The following is a 23,717-nucleotide window of genomic DNA, read 5'->3' on the forward strand; positions in this document are numbered from 1 at the left end:
TCACGTTACATCAAGTTTTACTCATCTTTCTAGTTTCATGTTACGATATGATTGTGGACTTCCTGAAACTTGTTTGGACCTAGTTCTTCTCATTTTTCATGGTCTCTTGGACTATGGGAGTGATTATTATTTCTAGTCATAATTAAATGATTTATGCATGTAATAGGATGCTTAATGGTTTTTTTTTTGTTGATTTTATGTGTTCTTTGCTACTAAATGTTCCCCCTTCCAAAGCCCACAAATAAAATGTTTACATAACAAGATCAAAAACAACAAAATCCATGATATCTAAGACTCCAATTTCGGAGGGTGATCTCAGGTAATATTGGGTAGACCCAATAGCTAGAAATGGATGGAAATCGGAGCTAAGTTCTTGGACTACTCCCCCAACGGGGGGAGAATATGTCCAATTCAAGAGTTTTGCCTTAGACAACAAGTTGCAACTTCCTAGTTGTGGGTGTGGGTGTGCTAGCCCATGTGTGGAGGAAGAGTTTTCTTCACCTAGATGGAAGCAAGAAGAAAATTCCTACATTGTATCAATTTCCCAAGGGATGCATAGGGAGGAAGCTCAAAGAGAGATCCTGCAATCAAACCTACCTAAGCATGTATTCAGGGGTCCTCTCATTCCGCGTAGGCAAAAGCGCGTTGTATTTATGCGGGAGTGCAACCATGGCATTTTCTTTTCGTCTAGTCCCAGAGGTCTTTCATGACACCATGATGCTCCTCAATGGTGGCTGAGATCACCTTACATATTGGGGGGTTTTCTATTCTATTTCGATTTATAGCCGTGATTGTTGTATGCCTTTTTTCATACTTAATAGAAGTCTTTTCTAACAATGTGTATTGCTTAATGTTAAAATTGGCTTATATACAAACGACTAGTGTTCACACTTGGTGTCAAGCCAAAACTTTAAAAAGGTCCTTCATAGATTCCAACATCGTCTTACAAAGAATGGGCTTCCGTTACATATGGGTAAGATGGTGAAGAGCCTTCAATAGGACAGGCGGTGAAGCGCCTTACAATAGGATGGGCCAACGTCGAATCATGTGGTTCACAGAGACTTGTTCTATAAATCCTCGAAATTAATCATATAAAATCCCCATTCGCGAGGTGTTCATATAATAGCCTAAGAAGCACTTTCTTGCTTAGCCCCATTGTAATTTCAAGCCCAATGTTTCAAAGGAGTTCATGTGTGTGTCAAAGATCAAATGCAATTTATGGTTGAATGTTTCCAGGGAGCATTTCATGTGTGAACAATTTAGAAATCATGTAATTTGAGAACTACAAAGCGATTGTCACCTCTATTGTTGCGCTTGATTATTGAAGAGCTTTTTGAGTTGTTCCACTCTATCATTGAAGCATCCAAGCAAAGCTTGGGAAGGTACAAACTTCAAGTCATCTCTTCCTTGTTCAATTAATAAATCAAATCCACCTACCTACAATGTTTAAGCCCATTTATTAAAAAGTAAAAGAAATGCAAATGAAAAAAAAATGGAACGAGAGGATCATCTTTTAACTGTGGGAGGATTTTGGGCCTAAGACGGTAATCAAAAAATGGATGATTTTTTCCACCTACGTGTTTCAAAGAGCCATGTGGTGGTGGTGGTGTCAAATGACGCTCCATATCAATGACTGTCAGTAAGTCTTCTAGCATGCCATATTTCAAAGCATAGTCTGAAGGGGTATCAGCTGCCAAGCTTGGAGATGCATTAACCTTCAACATGCATGCACATTCGTTGAGTTTTGGTTGGTTTGCATCTTACACACCATCCATCTCCATCCTTCACACTATACTATAGAAGCAACACAATTTAGAATTGTTTTTTCCAAAGTAACAAGAGTAGTCTACCTCCAAAAGCCAAGGTTTCAAGAGTTCGTCAATAAGAATATCATATCCATAAAGTTCAAAGCAATGCTTATCTTGGATTATGACATTTTGAACTGCCAGGAGCGATCTAGTGATCAGCTCTTCTATCTGATGGAAAAGATCATGGACTGCCTTCTCCCCATGCTTTGTCATCATGTGTAGCTTCAAGTTGTACAGTGGCCTAAGACATGCACCTCGAACTGTTACACAAGTGTGTAGAGACTAGGCCACATTAACTAATCAACATGGACCTCACCATTTTGTGCCACTTTTTGAATCATACGTCGGGGCGTGCTTTTGAATGGAGAAATTCGTGAGATGGACATAATTGTTTAAGATGTCTTCCTTCTTCATACTAAACCGTGTATTCGTGAACCTTGCAAAACCCGACCTATATAGATATGCCTGCAGTGAGAATCCAAGAGCCATAACTCATATACATAGAGGTTATGGCAGACATCCCCCCTTGAAGAGGGTCACATCCATATCTGTGAAATGGATGGGAAAGAAATGAATTCTACAAATCAAAGAGAGATCCATAGTCACCTTTAATGGAGCATACGATATCACCAGAACATAAATCCGCAGGTCAAATTTTTTGCCACCAACCAAATAAGGCTTGTCTATGTACTTTTGCACAATGTAATTTTCCACCTGCTCAAGGAAAAACAAATCAAGGAGGAAATTGAACAAAAAAAAATGATGTTTAGGAGATCATAAAGGGTATCTACCAATAATTGTTTTGCCAATATACATAAGTTGCAATAACCTGAGGGTTTTCTATTTTCCAGCGATAGTCTTTTTTCCATTCACTGATTTGAGCCAGCTTTGTGAAGAGAAAGATACCTTTTCCTTGTGCTTTTCCAACAGGTTTCATGATCCATACTCCCTGGTTGTAAATCAATGCAATGTTTATATGGTTTGTTAAAAGCTTGCATGATCACAAGCAATTAGCATGCAAATGGAGAGAGATAATAAAGACAACCAACAAGGTGACTAGGGAATTTTGATGAATCTGTTAAAATGCACATGATGTCTCTGAATATGCTCAACTTTCATGGCATAGATCAAGTGGTGGTGGACGACATTAATATGATGACAAAATGATCATAGATGTATTACAAGTACAGACGAGAGTTGAGTTGAAATAAGGTGGGAGGCCATAACTGTGGGAAAGAAAGATCTGTAGCAGAATGGGACTCGAAAGAAAGATTTTAAAACCTTGATGCCCCCCACAACTCTGCTTGAATTGGTAAATCAAGCCTGGACTGTAACCAGTCTGGGAGAAGTTTTGGGGGCCTCTTCTATTTCCACACTTGGTAATACAAAGTACGATGTCCTAAAAGATGTCCACATATTTTCCGGGAAAAAAAAAAAAAAGATGTCCGCATATCCACGGATTCCTGTGAACCCAAGATATCCATAAAGAATAAAGGCCCATCTTCAATGTCCACAACTCTCACAAGGTATTGACAAGGTCAACAAGTACCAAGTACAACTGGTACAATCATCAACTACGGGCCAGTACAAATACATGGTACTTCAGGTACAATCAACAAGCCCAAAGTGGTACAAGTACAATCAACAGGTAAGACAACTGGAAAATATCTAAAAAAAACCCCATAGAGCTATGTCGAGGGACGGGCCGCGGCCAAGAGAGAGGCAGCCCTAATGACCTTCAAAAGCTTCACCGAAAATCAAGGTACAACTGGTGCAGTAGGTACATCCAACAAATACAACCGGTACATTCATCAAGTATGGCCGGTACAAATACATGGTACTGCAGGTGCAATCAACAAGTACAACTGGTACAAATACATGGTACTGCAGGTGCAATCAACAAGTACAACTGGTACAAGTAGTACAATCAATGGGTAAAGATGTACAGCTATGGTCAGCCCGTACAGCATAAGTATGGACTGTAGGTACATATCAGGTATGGCCAAGTACAGCATAGGTGCGGCCAACAGGTACAGCACAAGTATGGTACAGGGCTATGCAGGTACGGCAGGCTGTACAGAATAGTAAAGAGGTTTACACCTGTAGTACGGCAGGGTACAGGTGCTGCGTACTTCTAGGCTAAATGCGGATGGTGATGTGGCACCTCCATACAGGCTGTACAGGTCGTAGCAGGAGCAGCTGGTGTAAGGTACAGGTATGGACTGCAATAGGCAGGTATCAGCAGCAGTGAGCACGACAGAAAGAAGCCTGCGATGGTCATGAGATGAGGAACGGTGTAATGTGTAATGACCGAGATATCAGGCGCAATGCCCAAAAAATACAAGTGTAAATGCTTTTACTTAGGAGGAGCCCATAATAAAAAGGCCATTAAACACGAACACAGTGAATGGACAATGAATGCCAGATCTCCAATGACATTTAATTCGCTGAAAACAGATACCAAACATGGTTGTGTCCATTTAGATTGTCGAAATCCAAAGCTTTACGAGTGCAAAGCCTTACTCTCCATTACAGAGAGTGAGGGTGATTGGATTTCAGGCATGGGAGTGGCACATAGACCCCACACCGGCCAAGGTGACCAGGGAGCGGCTATGGATGTGGGACAACCGACCTCTCATGCACCTCCAGTGGAACCCGGGAGAGTAGACTTGGCATCATCCAGCTGATCAGGAGGAGACTCTGGATGCCCCCTTTTTTGCATATACAATGCGCCTAGGCCGCAGGATTCAAATGCTAGAGATAGATGGCACCCCGGCAGCAGCAATACATTGGCAGTCACAGGGCCTCTCCCAGCGTATTAACCCTCTTTCTCTGGCTAATGGCACACAAGAGCTTGGCGGTTGGCACGTGGTTGGCCATTGGAGGTCGACCAGCAGCTTGCAGGAGGTGCGACCACCCTCAAGAGTCTTAGCGAGATTGTCTTTGGGATTGCCTAAAGGCTCAGTAGATTTGGCAGCGAATTCTCCGCATCTTCATGATGGATAGGGCCTCGACCCGGATCATTACATGGGGCACCATCGCTTCGGCCACAAATGTTGAGGTTGCCAGGGCTTATGAGGAGGATGGTGGGGGCTTGTCCTTCAGGTTTCTCACCTCCGTAGTTCGGTAGTACTAGTCACGGTCCCATCTACTGACCATTGGAGACCGGGCTCATGTAAGAGATGGGAGATTTGCAGTAGCACTGCACATATGGTGTGCCAGATGCAACAAAGCCATCGAGGGTACCCACACTCTGCCTGCGGAGTCCATCACCGATAAAGGAGGTGATTCCCCCCCCCCTCCCCTTGTATGAGATAGCCTTCTCCTCGTAGAGCGGCCAGCCGGAGAGGAAGTGCATCTTTCTCCGTCTTTTAATTATTTGATCCCCGCCCTGTTCATGAGGTGAGGGTGTATCTAGCCCTTTGTGGTTGTATTTAGCCCATCGTGGCTGGTTTTCATTAACTAATAGAAGGATCTTTTTCTCGGCGGGGGGGGGGGGGGGGGAGCCTCGCTCTCCACCAAGTCACTTGTTGTCACAAGAATCTATACTACACTCGCATCCATACACAAGCATGCATGTGCTAAGCCGAGTCATAGAAGACTTTAACGATCAAGCATGCAGATGTAGAGTGGATTTAACTCCAATAAATGCTCTTACCAGTGAATTTGTTGAGGCACAAATCAGCATATACAGAAGTTTGTCAGCGTTAGAATTGCACGGAAGTACTCATAGCAGGTACATGAGGAGCTATCCAGCTGTACGAGCATGGTACGAATGAACGGGCAAGTACGGTTGTATGGGCAGTATGTAGGTGTACCGGAAGCATACAGGTGTACAGATGATGTGCGGAAGGTAGGCGCAGCTGTACGGCCAGATTCTGAGAGCAATAGGGTGCTTTCTTTCTTCTCTGTGATACCAGCAATTTGCGGCCGGTATAAATACATCTGATTGTACTGCTGCAAGTACAATCAGCAGGTACAAGTGAAGTACAACTGGGACAGCCATCAAGTACACCCATGGTAAGTGCAGCAGGTACAACAGAAGTACGGGCTGCAGGTACATATCAGGTACAGCCAGGTATGGCACACGTACCGCACAGGTATGGTACCTGGCTGTACATGTATGGCAGGTTATACAGAATAGTACAGAGGTTCACATCTGTAGTACAGCAAGGTAGAGGTGCTGTACAGCAATGAGCACTACTGGGCTGAAGGCAGATGGTGACGTACAGGCCATCTGGGTCACGCCTGGAGCAATTGGTGTAGAATACAATTGGTGTAGAGTACAAGTACGGGCTACTGCAGCAGGCAGGTACGAGCAGCAGCAGCGCGAGAGAGAGAAGCCCGCGATGATCATGTGGAAGCTCCATCCATGTCAAAATATATATATACAAATAGTGAGATGTGTTTTGCATTGCTGCTGTCCTCCACTGCACGGTGTCCACATAAAGTGTACTTCCATAAAAAGAAAAGATCCAAGCAAGGCTCATCCAAGGTACCCCACATCAAAATATGCATTGATGGGTGTTGAAATACCGTGTTGGAGCTCCCAGTAGCCCCCTGCGCACTTGCAGTCCCCCATCACCTAGCCCTATCCTCGCGCCCCCCATCAACAAGCCACCCCCCCCCCCTCCCTCTTTTCCCTCGCGCTAGGCGGCATCCTCTTGCCCTGCGCACAGCCCCCTTTCAGCTTCCGCCCCTGCCCTTCCACCATCGCTGCAGCCCTGGCCCTTTCAGCTGCCCCCTCCCGCGCTTGTGGCCCTTCCGCTCTGCTGAGCCTCGCCAGCCCACCTTCTCCTTTGCTGCTTATCCAGCCCCGCATTCCCCCTGCCCCCTCTATGCTTTTCCCTATGTGTGCCCTTTTGCTTCTCTGTTGCCACCTCCCGATTCCGCCTCCCCACTCCTCTCTAGCCCTCCCTCTTCCATCGCCTGTCATTCTCCGAGCGGGTGTTTAGCTTCCCTAGTTTCAAGCAGGCAATCAATACACAGATTCAGAGGTGGCAGATGGGTGGGACATGATTTTGGAGAGACTTGAGCTTGACATTGCAAAGCAGAGAACTATCAAGGATCAACTGGCAGATTATAGGGCTTGCAAGAGGAGGTTTGGAAGAGCCAATGCTTTGGCAGATCCCTTCACCATACTTGCGCAAATCTCTAGAGGACTTCTTCCTGAACTCAACCAGCAAGAAAGTGTGCCTGTAAATGAAGGATACCATCTAGGTGGCTTGCTCTATGATGGGAGCAACCCAATCCAACTTCCCGATGTCCTTGAGAAGATTGTTGAGGCAGTGCGCCATGCATATAGAAAATGTGATATGAGGAAACCTGTCACACAACAATCTGCCGGCTGCCTTGTTCGCATTCGCTCCATCAGCTACAAAGTGGATCACTTTCTCTCCACCCACCGCTTGTACGGCTGCTGACCACTCTTGGAAGAGTGCTTCTGCACTTTTCCCTGTCTCGGATGCATCATGCGATGAGATAAAGTAAGATTGCCCTCTGGAATAAGCAATGACACCATGAATGGATCTGGACCGAGTGTCGCTCCAGCCATCTGCAATAAGTGTGATGCCATTCCTGTCCCAAGAGGACCTAACAATCTCTGTTGCTGCAATAACTGTGCCCTTCTCCTTCGCTAGTAAGGTGGTTCTCAATGCCTCTGATGATGGAGAAGTGTAGGTGGATCCATACTCTGCAATCTTGCGCACCATGTCCTTAAAGTAGAAGCTACGAGCAGCCTGAAAGGCAATGGCATCATGGTAGAAGAAGCGCGCAACACTACCATCCACCTCCTCCTTCTTTGGGTCCCATCTACTCTGAAGTGTACTCTGCCTAGATCGAACAGTGCCCCTCGCACCCACTGCTGGTGGTGGTGCACCAAATGGACTTGCAGTGGGTCCAAAAAATGATGGCATTCCACCAAATGAAGACCTAGTGGTTCCAGAGGTTTGTCCTGAAGTGCCCACATATGTGGAAGGATCTAGTCCCACCCCTGCTCTCCGAGCCCATGAAAAGATGCCCGCTTTGCTTCGTCTTTCTGACGAAGCTCCTCTCGTGCTTCACTCGTGATGTTGGTAGTACAGAATGCAATGTCTTGTCCATGCTGATGAAGCAAGTGTGCTCGAATACGAGTTGCACTATCTGACTTTGTCAGGAGACAATATTTGCATGTCCACTTTTTCGCGCCTCTTGTTTTGTGGCACCCTCCACCAAGACCTCATCCCACCAAGACCACTCCGTAGATTTAGACTTCTTTGAGGTGGAATGATCCATGGAGGCCATGGATGCAAATACTGCAAAGAAGGACCGAGGAACAAGGGTCATTGCAATGGAAAATAAGGAGATTCTAAAAAAAGAAAGTACACAATAGAGCCGACAAAGTTCGGAGAAAAATAAAATTCTTTATTCACTCAACATTAGCAATAGTATTTGGCAATACAAGTTACAACAGGTGACTTTCTACATGGGCTTTATTGTCTTGATCCTCATGACTAGTAGGTGCCTTAGCATCAACTAGGACCACAGCAGGTTCTTCTACAAGCTGTAGGTTTCGCCACATGGGGGCTCGTCTTCGAGTGTGTCTTGGGTCCATTTGCAATAGCAAGCAATCTTCATCATCCCAAAACCACATGGGAGAGCAATGACATCGTCGAGCCCTCTTAGAGATTGCCTCTTGCAATGTCAGGCTCTCTCGAAGAGGCAAAGGGCATCGACAATGAGCTGTCTCGATGTATTGTTGCTCAGCCACCACGCATGAACGACAACCACGCCGCCGCTCATAGAATGCCATTAGTGCAAACTATTGAATGCAGCACAATAAGAAGAAGAGAGGGACTAATTGAAAAAGGACTTGTTATTAATAAAAAAAGGTGCAATTTAATTAAGAAGCTTCCCATCTATTTTTAAAAAAGTCAATGATCATTTAAAAAAAACAAGGTTCGTTTATTGATTGTAGAGGACCAAGTTAAGAAGTGCCTTGCTCCAACTTTAGCCTTGCTCCGACTTCAGCCTTGCTTTAAAAGGGGAGAAAGAGAGGGAAAGAGAGAAAGGGGGGGAGTAAGGACCGTGCTGGAGCTTTGCGATTTCAATCTCAGCTCTAGGGACTTGTGACAAGTACACTGTACAAAACAAACAATGTACTATAGATTATATGGTGTGGTGTTGAGACAAGTTGCAAGGAGAGCAACAGGAAGGAAGCAACGGACAGGAGGCGAAGACCATCATTTTTTCTCAACGGGCATCGCATGCTGTTACGGACGGGCCAGCCATCGTTTTTGTTTTATTTATGCCACGTGGGTAGCAGCGAAGTAATAATGGGCGGAGCCTTACGGTTTTTTTTTTGGGGGGCGGAAAAAGTCCACGTAGCAGCGTCGACCCCCGCCCCCTTTTCTTGCCGTTTCGGTGAGGTTGACGTGGGGAAACGGTGTTTCCCAGCTTCGGGGCACCGTTTCCCCGTTTCCTATGACTGTGGTCGGAGTAGACCAAGTCACAAGTAGTCTCCCACCTTCACTGGGTGAACTCTTGCCCTCACTGGTCTTCCGGGACCGTGCACCAACAGGCACGCCCGTACTAACGCTTGGCAAGGTGAAACACCACGGAGGGAGTAATACCTAGTGCTTACGAGTCAGCTTTGCTCCCAGTTTTCCTCATACCCAAATGACCTTCACTGGCTGCTCAAAATGTGAGGACGCGGTTAGGGTAATCATGGGAGAAGTCACCATCCCGATGGCCTTATTTGATGAAGGCAACGTGGTGTTATATTTTGCCTGACATGACTTGTAAAAACAGCATTTAATTTTAATAATAACTGAATCTGAAAATACAGAAATAAATACCTGACAAGGATTTAAATTCAGTTATACCAATCCCCTTTCTAATGCACTCCAATACTGTAGGCGGGTACAAGGGCTACAGCAGATGCTGGGCAGCACACGGGTACAGAGGGCTACAGCAGATGCTGGGCAGCACACGGGTAAAAGGGCTACAGCAGATGCTGGGCAGCACACGGGTACAGAGGATTGCACACGGGTTCAGTAGCAGGTACAATAGGGTACAGCACTTGCAGGTAGTACAACAGTTCAAGCAAGTACAGCTACAACATGCACAATCGGATACAAGGTAACAAAACAGAGGCGGATACAAGGCTGCACACGGGCTAGTTCCAAGCGGGTACAGCAAGCGTCTCTTTTCCATCAACTACTCTCCCACCAACCATCCACGTGTGGGGAAGAAATATTTCTCCATGCAATACATGTTATAAATATTATTATTAAACCTTAATAATGTTGGGCACCCACATTAAATCAAATGTCCAGCCAAAGTTTCAAATGTGTGTGAACACCCAACCTTATAAACATTAAGGTTTACATTACTTAATGGATTTTACATTTGCAAAGGTCAAAAAGGACAATACTTATCACCTGTTCACACGCCACACCAATTCGTTAGCAGACAACACACCCACAGTACATTGGGAACGTCCCCGTCCAGTGTACTGGCATGACATAACAGGCAAACACACGAAAACAAGTCATACGAAAAAAAGTTTATACATGCAAACATAAATGCATGTGCACATGTAATGGACGAAATCTCCCTTTCATGAAACTTGTACAAGGATTTATTGTCGCGCACAAAACTAGCGGGACAGAAATGTGAAGTCCTGGTTTTCCAATGGAGTGACATTCCCATAGGCAAAACACTAGTCCTGGCACGGGCCTTCCTATGGAGTGACAATCCCATAGACAAGGTCGGCATAAATATTAGTCCTACCATGGAGTGACAGTCCCATGGATAAGACACAATCCTGGTCATACACAGATGGTAGCAAGCAGGCTCCCGTCCATATGGCACAATGCTGGTCACACATGGATGGCACAAAACTTCTATGAGGCACCAACTGATTGACCCTTTCACATGGGACACTCGCCTGGCCACATGTGAACATGGTACAAATCTGGCCGCTCTATGGAGTGACAATCCCATAGAAGTGGCTCCAGAAATGGAGATGGACCAAATGGTGACATCCCCCCGGTTTCTAAACAACTGACCTCAACTGAAAAGCCTCAAGATATGCCTGCAAAAGCTGCGGACAATCAACAAAGTAATCCTCATCTACCCACTTTGCATCAATGGGTAAGTAGTTCTTAAATTTCACAAGGTATCTCCTGGAAAGCTTCCCTGTGGTAGCTTTCTCTCCTTTTGAAATACAATCTGCTCTGGCTAGAGGATCTCCTCAAGCTCATCAATCTCGGGCGGATCTTCTGTGACAGGCTCTTCCGGATCTAGCCCCACATACTTCCGCAAAAGACTCGCATGAAAAGCATTGTGAATCTTCCAATGGCTGGGTAAAGTGTCATGTGCATGATCAATGCCATGTACCTTCTCAGGGCTAGTCCAGAGGAAGGCATCCAGAAAAAGACAAATTAGAACCAAAAGCTGGAGCAAGGAGAGCAGATAAGGTAAATGATTGGACTTGGAGCCAGGAAAAGGAAGGATGCGCTGTCGCCTGAAGCTGAACCAGGAAAAAGGGACTGTCGGCTGCTTACAGAAGGTGGGCGGCTGGCCAACCAGAGGCGGCTGGACCAACCAAAAGGCAGCGTTGGAATTTATGGATTAAAGAGGGGCAAGACTGCTGGCCAACCAGCAGTCGGCCAGTTCCCCCAAGCATGCCAAAGACCTATAAATAGGCCAGAATGCTCCTTGTTAGAACCATTCAATCCCCTAGGGATTGGGTCAGTAGGAGTCCCATAGGGGGACAGAATTTTGGGTGTTATCACCTTTTCTTCAAGGCAGCCTACAGCTGCAGACAAGTACCTTTTAGTACTATAGTAATATACTGAATTTTCCAGCATCTCTCTCTCTCTCTCTCTCTCTCTCTCTCTACTCTCTCTCTAGATCTGCGTTTTGCATCAGCATGTTGCCAGGAGTGTTTAGGGCTGAAAGAAGACTCCCAGAGCTTCCGCGCGTTACATTGGTATCAGAGCATCAGGCTCAGCAAAGCTAAACACTGAATCAGTCCCATATGACGGTGTACAGGTCCAAGGTACAGGAAAGTACATGGATACGAAGCCCAAGACAAGGAGCACAGAACCGGGAAGAACTCCCAGGAGGTTTGTTGGTGGTGTACCACAAAGCCAAAGGGGATGGCAGTCCTGTAAGCCAGATAGGTTCCCGGGCAACGGTCCCAAGGGAGGTTATCCTCCAAGGGTGATGTGAGAGTGCCAGACTCATTTCTCAGGAATGAATGTCATGACCCTGTGTTTTTCTCTGGACAAGATGCAGATGTGCACGGGGACATGGTGGACAGTGTGAATGGCATCAGGTTGGAGTCAAAAAGGGAGCCCATGTGTGGACAACCCCATGTGTGAAAGGGGGCAAAGGGATTTTAGCTTAAAAAGGTTTAAAAACCTTTAAAAATTATTATAAAGCTCTTCATTAAAGAAAAACGTGGCCCATATGCTATTTTGGGGCCACGTGTGCTTTTTGGGGAAATAGGAAGGCTGGCGGGCAGCGCAAGGGGGAGGAGAGCTTTTCGGAAAACAGGGCGCATACAGGCTGCTGGCGTGGAGAGTTTTCTGAAAAAGAGGCGCATACAGGCAGGGGCTGCAGGGCTGCGTTTCTTTCAGGGGCTGCAGGGCTGCGCTTCTTTTATGCTTGCCTTCTGAAGGGACTGTAGGTAGGCAGCGCAGAATTCAGGACTGGTTTCAAGAGGGAGATCATAAAGGCTGAATGCTGGCTGTGCTACAGAACAGAGATTCGAGACTCTTTTCTCTCTCTCTCTCTTTAGTTCTTGAAGAGCTGGTCGACTTCTGGCTGCAGAGCAAACAGGCGCCTACAAGTTCATCTCTTTCTCTCTCCTTTGCTTTTGGCAAGATGGTTGTCAGTCTTCCGGCTGCAAGACAAGAGGACAAGACAATTCGGGGCTTTTCCTCGTGTCTTTCTCTCTCTTGTGGAAAGCGACATAAAGACTGTAAGTCTCTCTTTCTTTGTGAGCAAGTGGGACTACTAGTGATGTCTTTCGGAATCTCTCTTTTCACTGGCTCAAGACTGTTCCAGAGTGGTTCTCTCTAGCCCTTTGTGAGAGGAAGGGTTTGGCAGTTCAGAGGGTGGAAACAGGACAATTTATGGGCTGTTTTTGCTTGGCTGCAAATTCAGCAATGTACTTGGGTTTTGGGTTGCAAGTACAGGTCATTTGGTTATGTTTCTTGGCATGGGAGTGATGCAAGCTCGCATGGCTGCGTGCTCATGGAGCAGATTGTTTTCTCTTGCTAGAAAGGAACAGTGGGACCTATAGTTATGGGCATTTCTATGTTGCCAGATGTTTCATGAGGGAACAGGTAACTCGCTGTATGGAAACAGGACAGAAGTTTCAAAGGGAAACAGGCCTAAGGATTTTATGTGGAAACAGGTCGTAGGTTTTCTCGAAGAAACATGTTTTTGGGTTTCTCCAGGAGATAGGTCACATGCAGGCAAAGGGTACAGGAATGGACACATGTTTGGTACAGCCTTGCTACTGATTGGACAGGGGACAGGGAATCCGTGATGACAGAGATGGATAGTACCCTTGGAAGGTAGAGAGGGTTTGTACAGGTGTGTCGACTGTATGATATGCTGTGCTGTGATACGAGTTCTCTTTTGAGAGACAGTTTGGGAGTCTGTGTTGTGATGCAGAAGCACTGGATGTGTCAGGGTGTGATGCTGTTCATAGTGTGAGAGGCTATGGATGGTTGTGGCAGCCTTGATCATGGGAGAAAGCTTCTGTATGTAGACTCAATGTGAGAGAGTCTTTCGATGTGAACAATGGCTGGACTTGTTTGTGGATGCCGAGTGGACAAGAAGCCAGATGCAGGTTCTTTGCAGGCTTCAGGGGTTCTACTGTGACGGCTGAGTTCCCAGCCTTATATTGTAATCAAAGCTCTTATAATCTATTAATAAAATACCGCAAGGGGCGCCACTGCGATTTGGGGCCAATCGGTGTCCGTGTACTATTTGCAGGAGCACTCTATCGGAAAACAGGGCGCATACAGGCTGCTGGCGTGGAGAGTTTTTTGAAAAAGAGGCGCATACAGGCAGGGGCTGCAAGGCTGCGTTTCTTTCAGGGGCTGCAGGGCTGCGCTTCTTTTATGCTTGCCTTCTGAAGGGACTGTAGGTAGGCAACGCAGAATTCAGGACTGGTTTCAAGAGGGAGATCATAAAGGCTGAATGCTGGCTGTGCTACAGAACAGAGATTCGAGACTCTTTTCTCTCTCTCTCTCTCTCTTTAGTTCTTGAAGAGCTGGTCGACTTCTGGCTGCAGAGCAAACAGGCGCCTACAAGTTCATCTCTTTCTCTCTCCTTTGCTTTTGACAAGATGGTTGTCAGTCTTCCGGCTGCAAGACAAGAGGACAAGACAATTCCGGGCTTTTCCTCGTGTCCTTCTCTCTCTTGTGGAAAGCGACATAAAGACTGTAAGTCTCTCTTTCTTTGTGAGCAAGTGGGACTGCTGGTGATGTCTTTCGGAATCTCTCTTTTCACTGGCTCAAGACTGTTCCAGAGTGGTTCTCTCTAGCCCTTTGTGAGAGGAAGGGTTTGGCAGTTCAGAGGATGGAAACAGGACAATTTATGGGCTGTTTTTGCTTGGCTGCAAATTCAGCAATGTACTTGGGTTTTGGGTTGCAAGTACAGGTCATTTGGTTATGTTTCTTGGCATGGGAGTGATGCAAGCTCGCATGGCTGCGTGCTCATGGAGCAGATTGTTTTCTCTTGCTAGAAAGGAACAGTGGGACCTATAGTTATGGGCATTTCTATGTTGCCAGATGTTTCATGAGGGAACAGGTAACTAGATGTATGGAAACAGGACAGAAGTTTCAAAGGGAAACAGGCCTAAGGGTTTCATGTGGAAACAGGTCGTAGGTTTTCTCGAAGAAACATGTTTTTGGGTTTCTCCAGGAGATAGGTCACATGCAGGCAAAGGGTACAGGAATGGACACATGCTTGGTACAGCCTTGCTACTGATTGGACAGGGGACAGGGAATCCGTGATGACAGAGATGGATAGTACCCTTGGAAGGTAGAGAGGGTTTGTACAGGTGTGTCGACTGTATGATATGCTGTGCTGTGATACGAGTTCTCTTTTGAGAGAGTTTGGGAGTCTGTGTTACGTGATGCAGAAGCACTGGATGTGTCAGGGTGTGATGCTGTTCATAGTGTGAGAGGCTATGGATGGTTGTGGCAGCCTTGATCATGGGAGAAAGCTTCTGTATGCAAACTCAATGTGAGAGAATCTTTCGATGTGAACAATGGCTGGACTTGTTTGTGGATGCCGAGTGAACAAGAAGCCAGATGCAGGTTCTTTGCAGGCTTCAGGGGTTCTACTGTGACGGCTGAGTTCCCAGCCTTATATTGTAATCAAAGCTCTTATAATCTATTAAAGAAATACCGCAAGGGGCGCCACTGCGATTTGGGGCCAATCGGTGTCCGTGTACTATTTGCAGGAGCACTCTAGCTCCCCCTGTTTGTTTTCCTTTTCTAGGTCCTCAATGGTGTTGAAGTGTTTTATGTGCGTGTTTTATGTGCGAGTGTTTGTTTTCACCGCCCTTTGCTTTCTGAAGGCCGGTTTAAAATGAAGACCAAGACGGTGTCCAGAGTCAGGGCAGGAATGGATTGTGGACTAGATGGAACAGATGCATAGATCTTCGTTTGAGACAGAGTGGTTTGGAGAACAGGCCAGGATTTCAGAGAAAAGGGTTGTCAGGGATGGATGGATGACAGAGGGACTTCGGGAAAAGATCTGGGATGATGACAGTCATCCAAGAGCAAGTTGGAATCCCGTCATCAAGTTTAGCAGAGGGGGATGTCATGTGCATGATCAATGCCATGTACCTTCTCAGGGCTAGTCCAGAGGAAGGCATCCAGAAAAAGACAAATTAGAACCAGAAGTTGGAGCAAGGAGAGCAAATAAGGTAAATAATTGGACTTGGAGCCAGGAAAAGGAAGGATGCGCTGTCGGCTGAAGGTGAACCAGGAAAAAGGGACTGTCGGCTGCTTACAGAAGGCGGGCGGCTGGCCAACCAGAGGCGGCTGGACCAACCAAAAGGCAGCGTTGGAATTTATGGATTAAAGAGGGGCAAGACTGCTGGCCAACCAGCAGTCGGCCAGTTCCCCCAAGCATGCCAAAGACCTATAAATAGGCCAGAATGCTCCTTGTTAGAACCATTCAATCCCCTAGGGATTGGGTCAGTAGGAGTCCCATAGGGGGACAGAATTTTGGGTGTTATCACCTTTTCTTCAAGGCAGCCTAGGGCTGCAGACAAGTACCTTTTTGTACTATAGTAATATACTGAATTTTCCAGCATATATATCTCTCTCTCTCTCTACTCTCTCTCTAGATCTGCGTTTTGCATCAGCATGTTGCCAGGAGTGTTTAGGGCTGAAAGAAGACTCCCAGAGCTTCCGCGCGTTACATAAAGCAAGCCTGTAGGACACTTCATTGATCTTTTCAATCACTTTGAAGGGTCCATAATATCGAGTAGAAAGCTTAGGATATGATCCCTCTCGTCCTGGCCTAGAGAGAGAGAAAAATATTAATGTCTACAAGAGGCCAAATTGGCCTATGAGACAAAAATACCAATACATCCAAAACTCAAGGAAACTGAGTAGAAAATGAAAAGCATAAGTTGAAAAACAACTAGCTATAACATGTGGCCAAAGAGGAACTAGTGGCTTGATACAACTGCCAGAAAAAGGCATATCTGATAAAAGTGTGGAACTGGAAAAATGGTAGGCTATGGGAAGCAGCTGAGATAGACTCATCCCATAATGTCTCGCATAGGTCGATCTAGCATAGACAGGCTGAAGCGCCGAGGTTGTGCCACACTACGGCGTGCCAATATCGCATGTATCCTCTTATAATGTCTCGACTGGGACCGCGGCCCAACGGGTGGTGGATGTTGGATTATATCATCTCCAGAGGGTCTACATCACCTTTTTTCATGCACCTCTCACTCTCTCTCTCTCTCTCTTTGAGCTCTACAAATGTTGTGTTGCTAGGGTAACCCTAACGTGCACGTTCCAACAATTTTTCCTCATCTGTACATTCTCCGCCGCAGTACAGTCCATACACGCGTGATTCCAATACCTATTTGTACACGCGTGTGATGTCTGTACTTGCCCACACATCCCCTTGCGACTCGACATACTTGTCGTTCATGTTGTTTGTACTTATAGCCGTACTTGCACCCGATTGTACCTGCTCATACACTTGTGTACCTGCCTGTACTTGTAATACCCGCTTGTACTTGTTGAAGCATTTTTGTAGCACATAGATTAGGGTTTCAACTCAGATTGGGGCCTTTTTCGATTTTTGAACAAAATCGGGCAATTAAAACTACTTTGCACACAGGGATTTGGGAGTTTTGCAAATTGACCTCAAACGCCTCCAAAATCGACAATTGAAGGGTAAGCTCTATCCCCACACTTGCATTTTTATTACACTTGCAGGTTTCAACCATCAGCGGGCCAACTAGTAGCCATCCAGGTTGCATTTAGTGGACATCACCTTTGCAGTGTATTGATCACTTGCATTTGGTGTGGGACAGAGAGTCTTTTGCAGGTTCTAATGGCTGGCAATGATGTATTTGGCATGCTTATAGCTCAGGACAAATTAATTGGATGGGACAAATTACCTATTGTAGGCATACATGATGAGGCACGTATTGGTTGCCAAGAGCCTATGGGCTATGGTCAAGTGAGGAGGTCCGCCCTCCCTCGCAAGTTTTGCAGCAGCTAGCTGCTCCTACTCATGGAGGTGGCCAAAGTACGGCTACATCTGACACTTCGCGGTCATATGTCATTCAGGCACCCACACTCCCTACCATGGATCAACAATGGTGGGATGCCCGTGTTGCACAGGCACATCTTCTCATTGCTCTATCAATGAAGAGGAGCATTACACCTCACATACGCTCATGTGTCCCTGCTAAGTTGGCTTGGGATGCACTTGCAGCACTTTACCAAGTGTGCAATGAGACTCGTGTGGTCTATTTGAAGAAGCAGCTTGACTTGTTGAGTATGGCTGAGTATTTGACGAAGTTGAAAGACCTTCGAGAGCAACTTCCCAACATTGATGAGATCATTCTAGACAGCTCTCTAGTCATTACTATTCTCAATAAGTTACCTGACACGTATCGCAGTTTTGCCACTACACTCAAGTTATTGATGAAGGGCAATCCCAACTCATTCTCATTTGATGAGTTGGTGTCTTTACTCCAGCAAGAGGAGAAATCCAGGGTGAACAGGTTTGGCATAAAGCATAGAGATCATAGGGCAAAGGCAAAGCATTTGTTACCAATGGCAAGAAGCCTAATGGTGGTTCAGCTACCTTTTCTAGTAAAGATGCTGATAAGAATGACAATGAGAAGCCCAAGAAGAAGGGAGAATGTAGCATGCAATAGGTTGATCGTCATAACGCGCAACAAAGCCTTCTTTATACCCGTGAGTCTATGCAATTCCACTTTAAGAAAGAAGAGAAGAGAAGAGAAGAGAGAGAAAGCAAATAGTAGTCGACACAATATTGGGTCCCAATTTACCCATTGAAAGCCCCCCGCCCCCCTCTCTCTACAAGCAAGAGTATTTGCTTATATTTCTTTGGAGAACTTTTACAATGAATATGAATGATGACTAAGGATTGCCAAACGCAAGGACGAAGTAGACCAAACGCAAGCTGATCCACATGCTATCCAAGCTGCTTTGAATTGCTCTTCAATGACCACTATGCAATCCCAAAACTAAGGGATGCACATGCGCTGGTTGAATGCTGAAGATGCTCTTCATGGAAGCCTTGGGAATGCAGCTGAAAGTATGCACAAGGGAGCTAGTGGCTGTAGGTACACTTGGACTGCTAGAGAACGCTGAAAACTCATTTGAATGATGGATGATTTAGGCTGAATAATGAGTGTTGCTTTTATATGGCGTAGGGATGCGGGTCGGTCCAGAGAAGGGCTGTCGGCCAGCAGATATTGGACAAATGGCTGACTGTTAGTTGCTGCCCGACGTGTTGTTGGTGACAAGACGCAGGCCGACTAAGGTCTAGTTGCCTCTTTTGTTGGCCGATTGAGATAGGGGACGCCTATAAGCTGCCGGCTGGCTGCCTATGCCCCCTATGGCTAGGGTATTGCCCTTATGAGCCACAGCCTTTGGCTGGCCCATAGACTTATCAATGCACTTATATGCAACTACTACAAGACCTATGCTAAGGATCTAACTTCTACATGCCCTAACTTATGAATTCTCCACACACACACACATAAAAATTAAAAAAGGATTTCGAGGAAGAACCCCCCCCCCCCCCCTTCAACGCCGGTGATGCCACCATTTTTGCGGTGATGCTTCCATGCCAATATGACTTGGGATGATGAAACCCATGTTGATGGAGGGCACATAGAAGAAGTACTTCGTGATGGTCTTAAGCACTTGCCAAAGAACTTTACAGCCTGTGTGAGGTGTCTCTCAAGAGATACCATTTCTGCATATAAACTCCCTCTCCATAACTGCATGTGAAATGGTCCTTCCGACTCCACATATGCTGCCATAGGAACACACTTCGACACTAGCAGTCTATTGATGATGAGGTGGTGAGCAAGCAAGGAGCATGGGTAGGAAAAGCTCAAGCAACAGTCCGGGCAAAGAGTTCTTAAGCACTTGCCAAAGAACTTTACATACTGTGTGAGGTGTGAGGTGTCTCTCAAGAGATACCATTTCTGTATATAAAGTCCCTCTCCGTAACTGCATGTGAAATCTGGTCAAGTCTCTAAGGGAGACTCTTCATGATTGCCATATGCACTAGGTGGAGAATCTTTGGCCTCAATGACAGTTGCTTCAATTTATGGGCTAATATAGGAGGACTCTTCTCACTTGCTGTTTGCATTGGGTGGATTTTGGTATCATGGAGGCACCACAAGAAAACATATCACTAGACTTGGGAGGATATGCGGGATATGTCTTCACAATGCATAGATTTTTTGGAGACTATACCAACAACAGCCGGAGTCTTTGCTTTGGTGTATCAGTGGACGTATTACTTGGAGTATGTTCCACAAGATGGTGGTCTAGACATGCAGGTGCCGAGAAAGTAGTACTGATGCATACAAATTTGCTGCAGGTCTTCTATGGAGTCTTGTTCTTGGTTTTGCTTTCTTTCTTCAAAGTGCATTGAAGTTGGTGCAAACAAGTATTGTGATCCATCTAAGCCGATGCATTAGTCATTGGAGTGTGGATAGCAAAGTTTTGTCGCACTCTTTTCTGGAGTGTTCTTCCTGTGTGTTACCCAAGGATACTCAGGAGCTTGCAGTGTTTCTTTATGGATGGTTGGACAATCGAAAAGTGCTGATCCAAGTGAGAGTTGGCCACTTGCATGTTTCTTTGCAGGTATTTGTGCTAACGCAGCGTGGACAGAATGTAAGCCTTCGCACTAGATTCAAAGTGGTCTCATAGAGTTCGGCATGTTGGGTACCATGGATAAGCTTTGCTTGGATCTTTTCCTTCTATGAGAGGGCACTTTATATGGACACCGTGCCGTTGAGGGTAGCTGAAATGCAAGTGGGGGAGAATGTGACACACCTCACCTATAGTACAGGTCGGGCAAGTTTGGCCAGGCGGAAAGCCATGTGGGCAGCCCACTAGTGCCATGTGGCATGCCGTCTCACAAGTGGCAAATCGGCAAAATTGTCATATTCATATGCATTCCTTAGCAATAAGAGCCTACAAAGCACCTCTCCCTAGTATAGGCTGGTCAAGGAGATCCGTCGCCTTGACGCATGCACTGAGGTGCTATGTGACACAATGGCTCATCATCAGTTGCAACACTTGTACATCAAGTAGAACCTTTTTAGGATTTATTTGTCCAATGCCGTGACCTCATTGTGACCCCTAGTCCAAGAACATGTCAAGCACGAGCTACGTAGGTCACATTTGAAGCCGTAGGTGTTGGTATGTGTCACTTAACCCACTTAAAGAACAAAGAATTTAGGTCATGCTAGTGTTAACTAGCAATGTAGAAGCATTAGATATCATAGGCTTTGGCTAGCCTTAGGGCCATCCATAAGAGGGCTCCCATAAGGGTTGCCCAAGAGCCACAAAAGGGGCCAGAGCCCTTGCATAGTCGGCCAGCATGCCAACCTAGAAAAGGGCCTGTCGGCCAGCAGTAGAAGACCCACATTCGACACGTGTTAAAGGCGCCTGCATAAATCCCATTTTTCAGCTTGTCATGAGAAATAAAAAAAGACTGATAGCATATGAGCAAACCGAGTTACAACAGGGGAGCATATATAAGGTGCCCTCAATCCCATCCAGAAATCATTTCATTCTTACACAGTTCAGCATCGAAACAAAACAGTTCCAATGTATGCTTGAGTCTTTTGACTTGTGCATACATCTTTCAGTAGAGTGCTCTCAATGTGCTTGTCAAGTGCATCCTCCACTTGGATGCCATGTGGACATATCTGTACAGCAGGTGTAAGACCTGGTCCCATGTGAGCCCAGTCCGGGACGAGTCAGCTAGGGTTCCACTCTAAGTGTCCAAGGTCATGTGAGTCCCGTACATGGTCTTGGTCAAGTGTGCATTATCTTACACATGAAGCAATGCCAGTCCGTACTAAGAGTCTCCCTCTGGAATGATGTCAGTATGTGGTTTGCAAGCACATACCGGGCATTTGTGTAGATGCATGTAGATTGCACGTAGGAGACTGGGCATCCCTTTGGGCTACCCCCGGAAGGGATTAGTATCCCTTGTCCATGGGCACGGGGTAACCGTGCACTTGCCTGTACAGTTATGTCCACGTGGCACCCAAGTGCGGGGTGCACATGACAAAATGATAGAAAAGTAAATTGCTGTGTAAATTGACTTTCTCAATTAGTGCAAAAAACACATACTTTGGTTTATTGTAATGCACATATGATCTCAGTGACCACCCATATTGGGTCTGGCACATTTATAGGCTTCAAGCTCTTGGTCTCCCCAACGTCTCTACCACAATGGACTTTCACCTCAGCATGTCATTTATTACTAACAGCAGCAACTATTCTCAGCCTTATGTCTTTCGTACTTGGGCTAGGTCACATGGCCAACAGACAAGAACCCTTACTGAAGAATGCATCTTGTGGCTTTCCTTTTCCTAAGAGTACATTTAATGCCTCCGATTATTTTGTTTAAAGTGATTTCTGTTTCCTTTCCTAAAGGATACCATGAATGCATTTTCAAAGGAAACTAATCAACCATAAAATCACCATAAACTTTTAACATCACAGAAGCTACTCACCGGGTTTCTCCTGAACTCTTCCACAAAGAGACCATACTCTGCCGGCAAGGCATATGTGGGAGGAAAGAAATTATACCTGCAAAAAGGCCAGTAAGTTATCGGTTTACACATTCCGAAAATCTCAAACGTGAGTGATTGTATCTTACATAGCAGCCTCAGGTAATTTGTTCTCTTTTTCGAGGATCTTCTTCATGCGCTTTAGGTTCTTGATAAGCAAATCCTTTCTAGTGAGCTGCAAGCATGCAACCGAATAGGTCCTCACTATTTTGGGTCTTCACACACCAGAGTGTGAATGATCATCAGCTATGACCTATCCACCTTGAGAGAAACTTTACTAGAGCCTGTCTTTGTATTGTTCTCAAATAGAAATACCCAGTTTTAGAGACCGATAATTGACCTCATAGTAGTTTCGGAAGTGATTGATTCTCTGAAAGGAAACCAAGTCAGATCTTCACCCTTTTAGACCACAAGTTTTTGCATCAGCAACCAGTTACCAAAGAAAATTTTAAAAACATGGGAATTGCATTCCCAAAATGATGCAAATTTCAGGTTTCTGAGTCATCCAAAGTGTCTTATAAAAGGGAGGCAAGACATGAATGAGAGCTTGCAGTCAGGAAGTTTCAGGAACTTGGACCTGATGGTCTGCCAGGTGGACATGGTCGAAGAAATCGTGCATCCAGCTTACATCCGACCAGAAGAAGTCCCAGTCGAGGTCACTGTTTGAAATGCAAATAAAGAGCGATGTGCTACATATTCAAAAAAATCACAAATAAGGTCTCTTTCATTGTTAGGGTTTTCAAAGAACACCTTTCGGTTTCCGTCCATTTGCGAGCTTGCAGGACATCATATATGATAGTCTTCCAGTAGCACCGAAACCTTATACTGTCCATCATGATGAGAAGATGGATAAGGCTTTTAGAAAATCCATGACATATGCTTCAAAACCCACACCAAAAAAGAAAAAAGGCAAGCATTTAACCCCCCTCCCCCATGCGGGAAAGGCAACGTGGAGGGTCAGATTCTTCCTCACCTTGATCAAACCCCCAACAACACAAGAAATAGGAACTTACGTGGAGGCAGGAAGGGGTGGGAGCTGGGCATTGGGATGTAGCACTGATGGATGGTGGTTGTGGTGATGCTGATGCTGATGATGCTGATGATGATGATGCTGATGATGATGAGAGTGAGGATGATGATGATGCTTAGGCTGCAGCTTCTGCAGAGACATCATTTCCGGTGTCAAAGTTGGAGAGGTGACCCTAGGCCAGGTATGGTCTTGCATGTCCTGAAACTAGGTTCTAGCACCACGCTCCCATTCCAAGCTACAAATATGTCTGTCTCCTGCCCAGTAATATGCTGTGCCATTTTAGTCACTGTTATTTTCTCTGCCATTCCCATGCTCATTCATTACCTTTAGCCTCACGCATGCCCACAAGCCATGTGACTAAATGGGACGCCATAGCCACAGACCCGCTGCGGTCTTCAAGTAGCTGGCTTGTAATGCGCACTGCCCAGTAAACTTAAAGAACCGTTGAAACAGTTAGCAGAGGATAATACTTTTTTGGAACTTCCCATGGTTAATAAGCTCGCAAAAATTGAGGGAAAAAACTCAATAT

At 45.7% G+C, this 23,717-nt stretch overlaps 1 protein-coding gene across 2 annotated transcripts; it reads right to left on the reverse strand.

The window, feature by feature from the left end:
* Positions 1 to 908: 908 nt before the first annotated feature.
* LOC147620240 (uncharacterized) lies at positions 909 to 23,717 on the reverse strand. 2 transcript variants are annotated; one of them, XM_086772722.1, is made up of 13 exons: positions 23,172 to 23,717; positions 22,909 to 22,983; positions 22,736 to 22,817; positions 22,499 to 22,528; positions 22,248 to 22,333; positions 22,102 to 22,177; positions 2,638 to 2,757; positions 2,415 to 2,522; positions 2,125 to 2,273; positions 1,851 to 2,049; positions 1,574 to 1,715; positions 1,301 to 1,433; positions 909 to 1,127 (listed from the first exon to the last, which is right to left on the reverse strand). In XM_086772722.1, the coding sequence occupies exons 1-12, from the start codon at positions 23,381 to 23,383 to the stop codon at positions 1,303 to 1,305; spliced, it is 1,410 nt and encodes a 469-aa protein (XP_086628848.1). In that variant the 5' UTR covers positions 23,384 to 23,717; the 3' UTR covers positions 909 to 1,127; positions 1,301 to 1,302. The 2 variants fall into 2 exon arrangements, with proteins under 2 accessions (XP_086628848.1, XP_086628847.1); XM_086772721.1 differs by having other exon boundaries at positions 909 to 1,433.

The sequence above is a fragment of the Cibotium barometz genome, chromosome 32, assembly GCF_041138505.1.
Source record: "Cibotium barometz isolate CiBa-2024 chromosome 32, ASM4113850v1, whole genome shotgun sequence".
NCBI classification, from domain to species: Eukaryota; Viridiplantae; Streptophyta; class Polypodiopsida; order Cyatheales; family Cibotiaceae; genus Cibotium; species Cibotium barometz.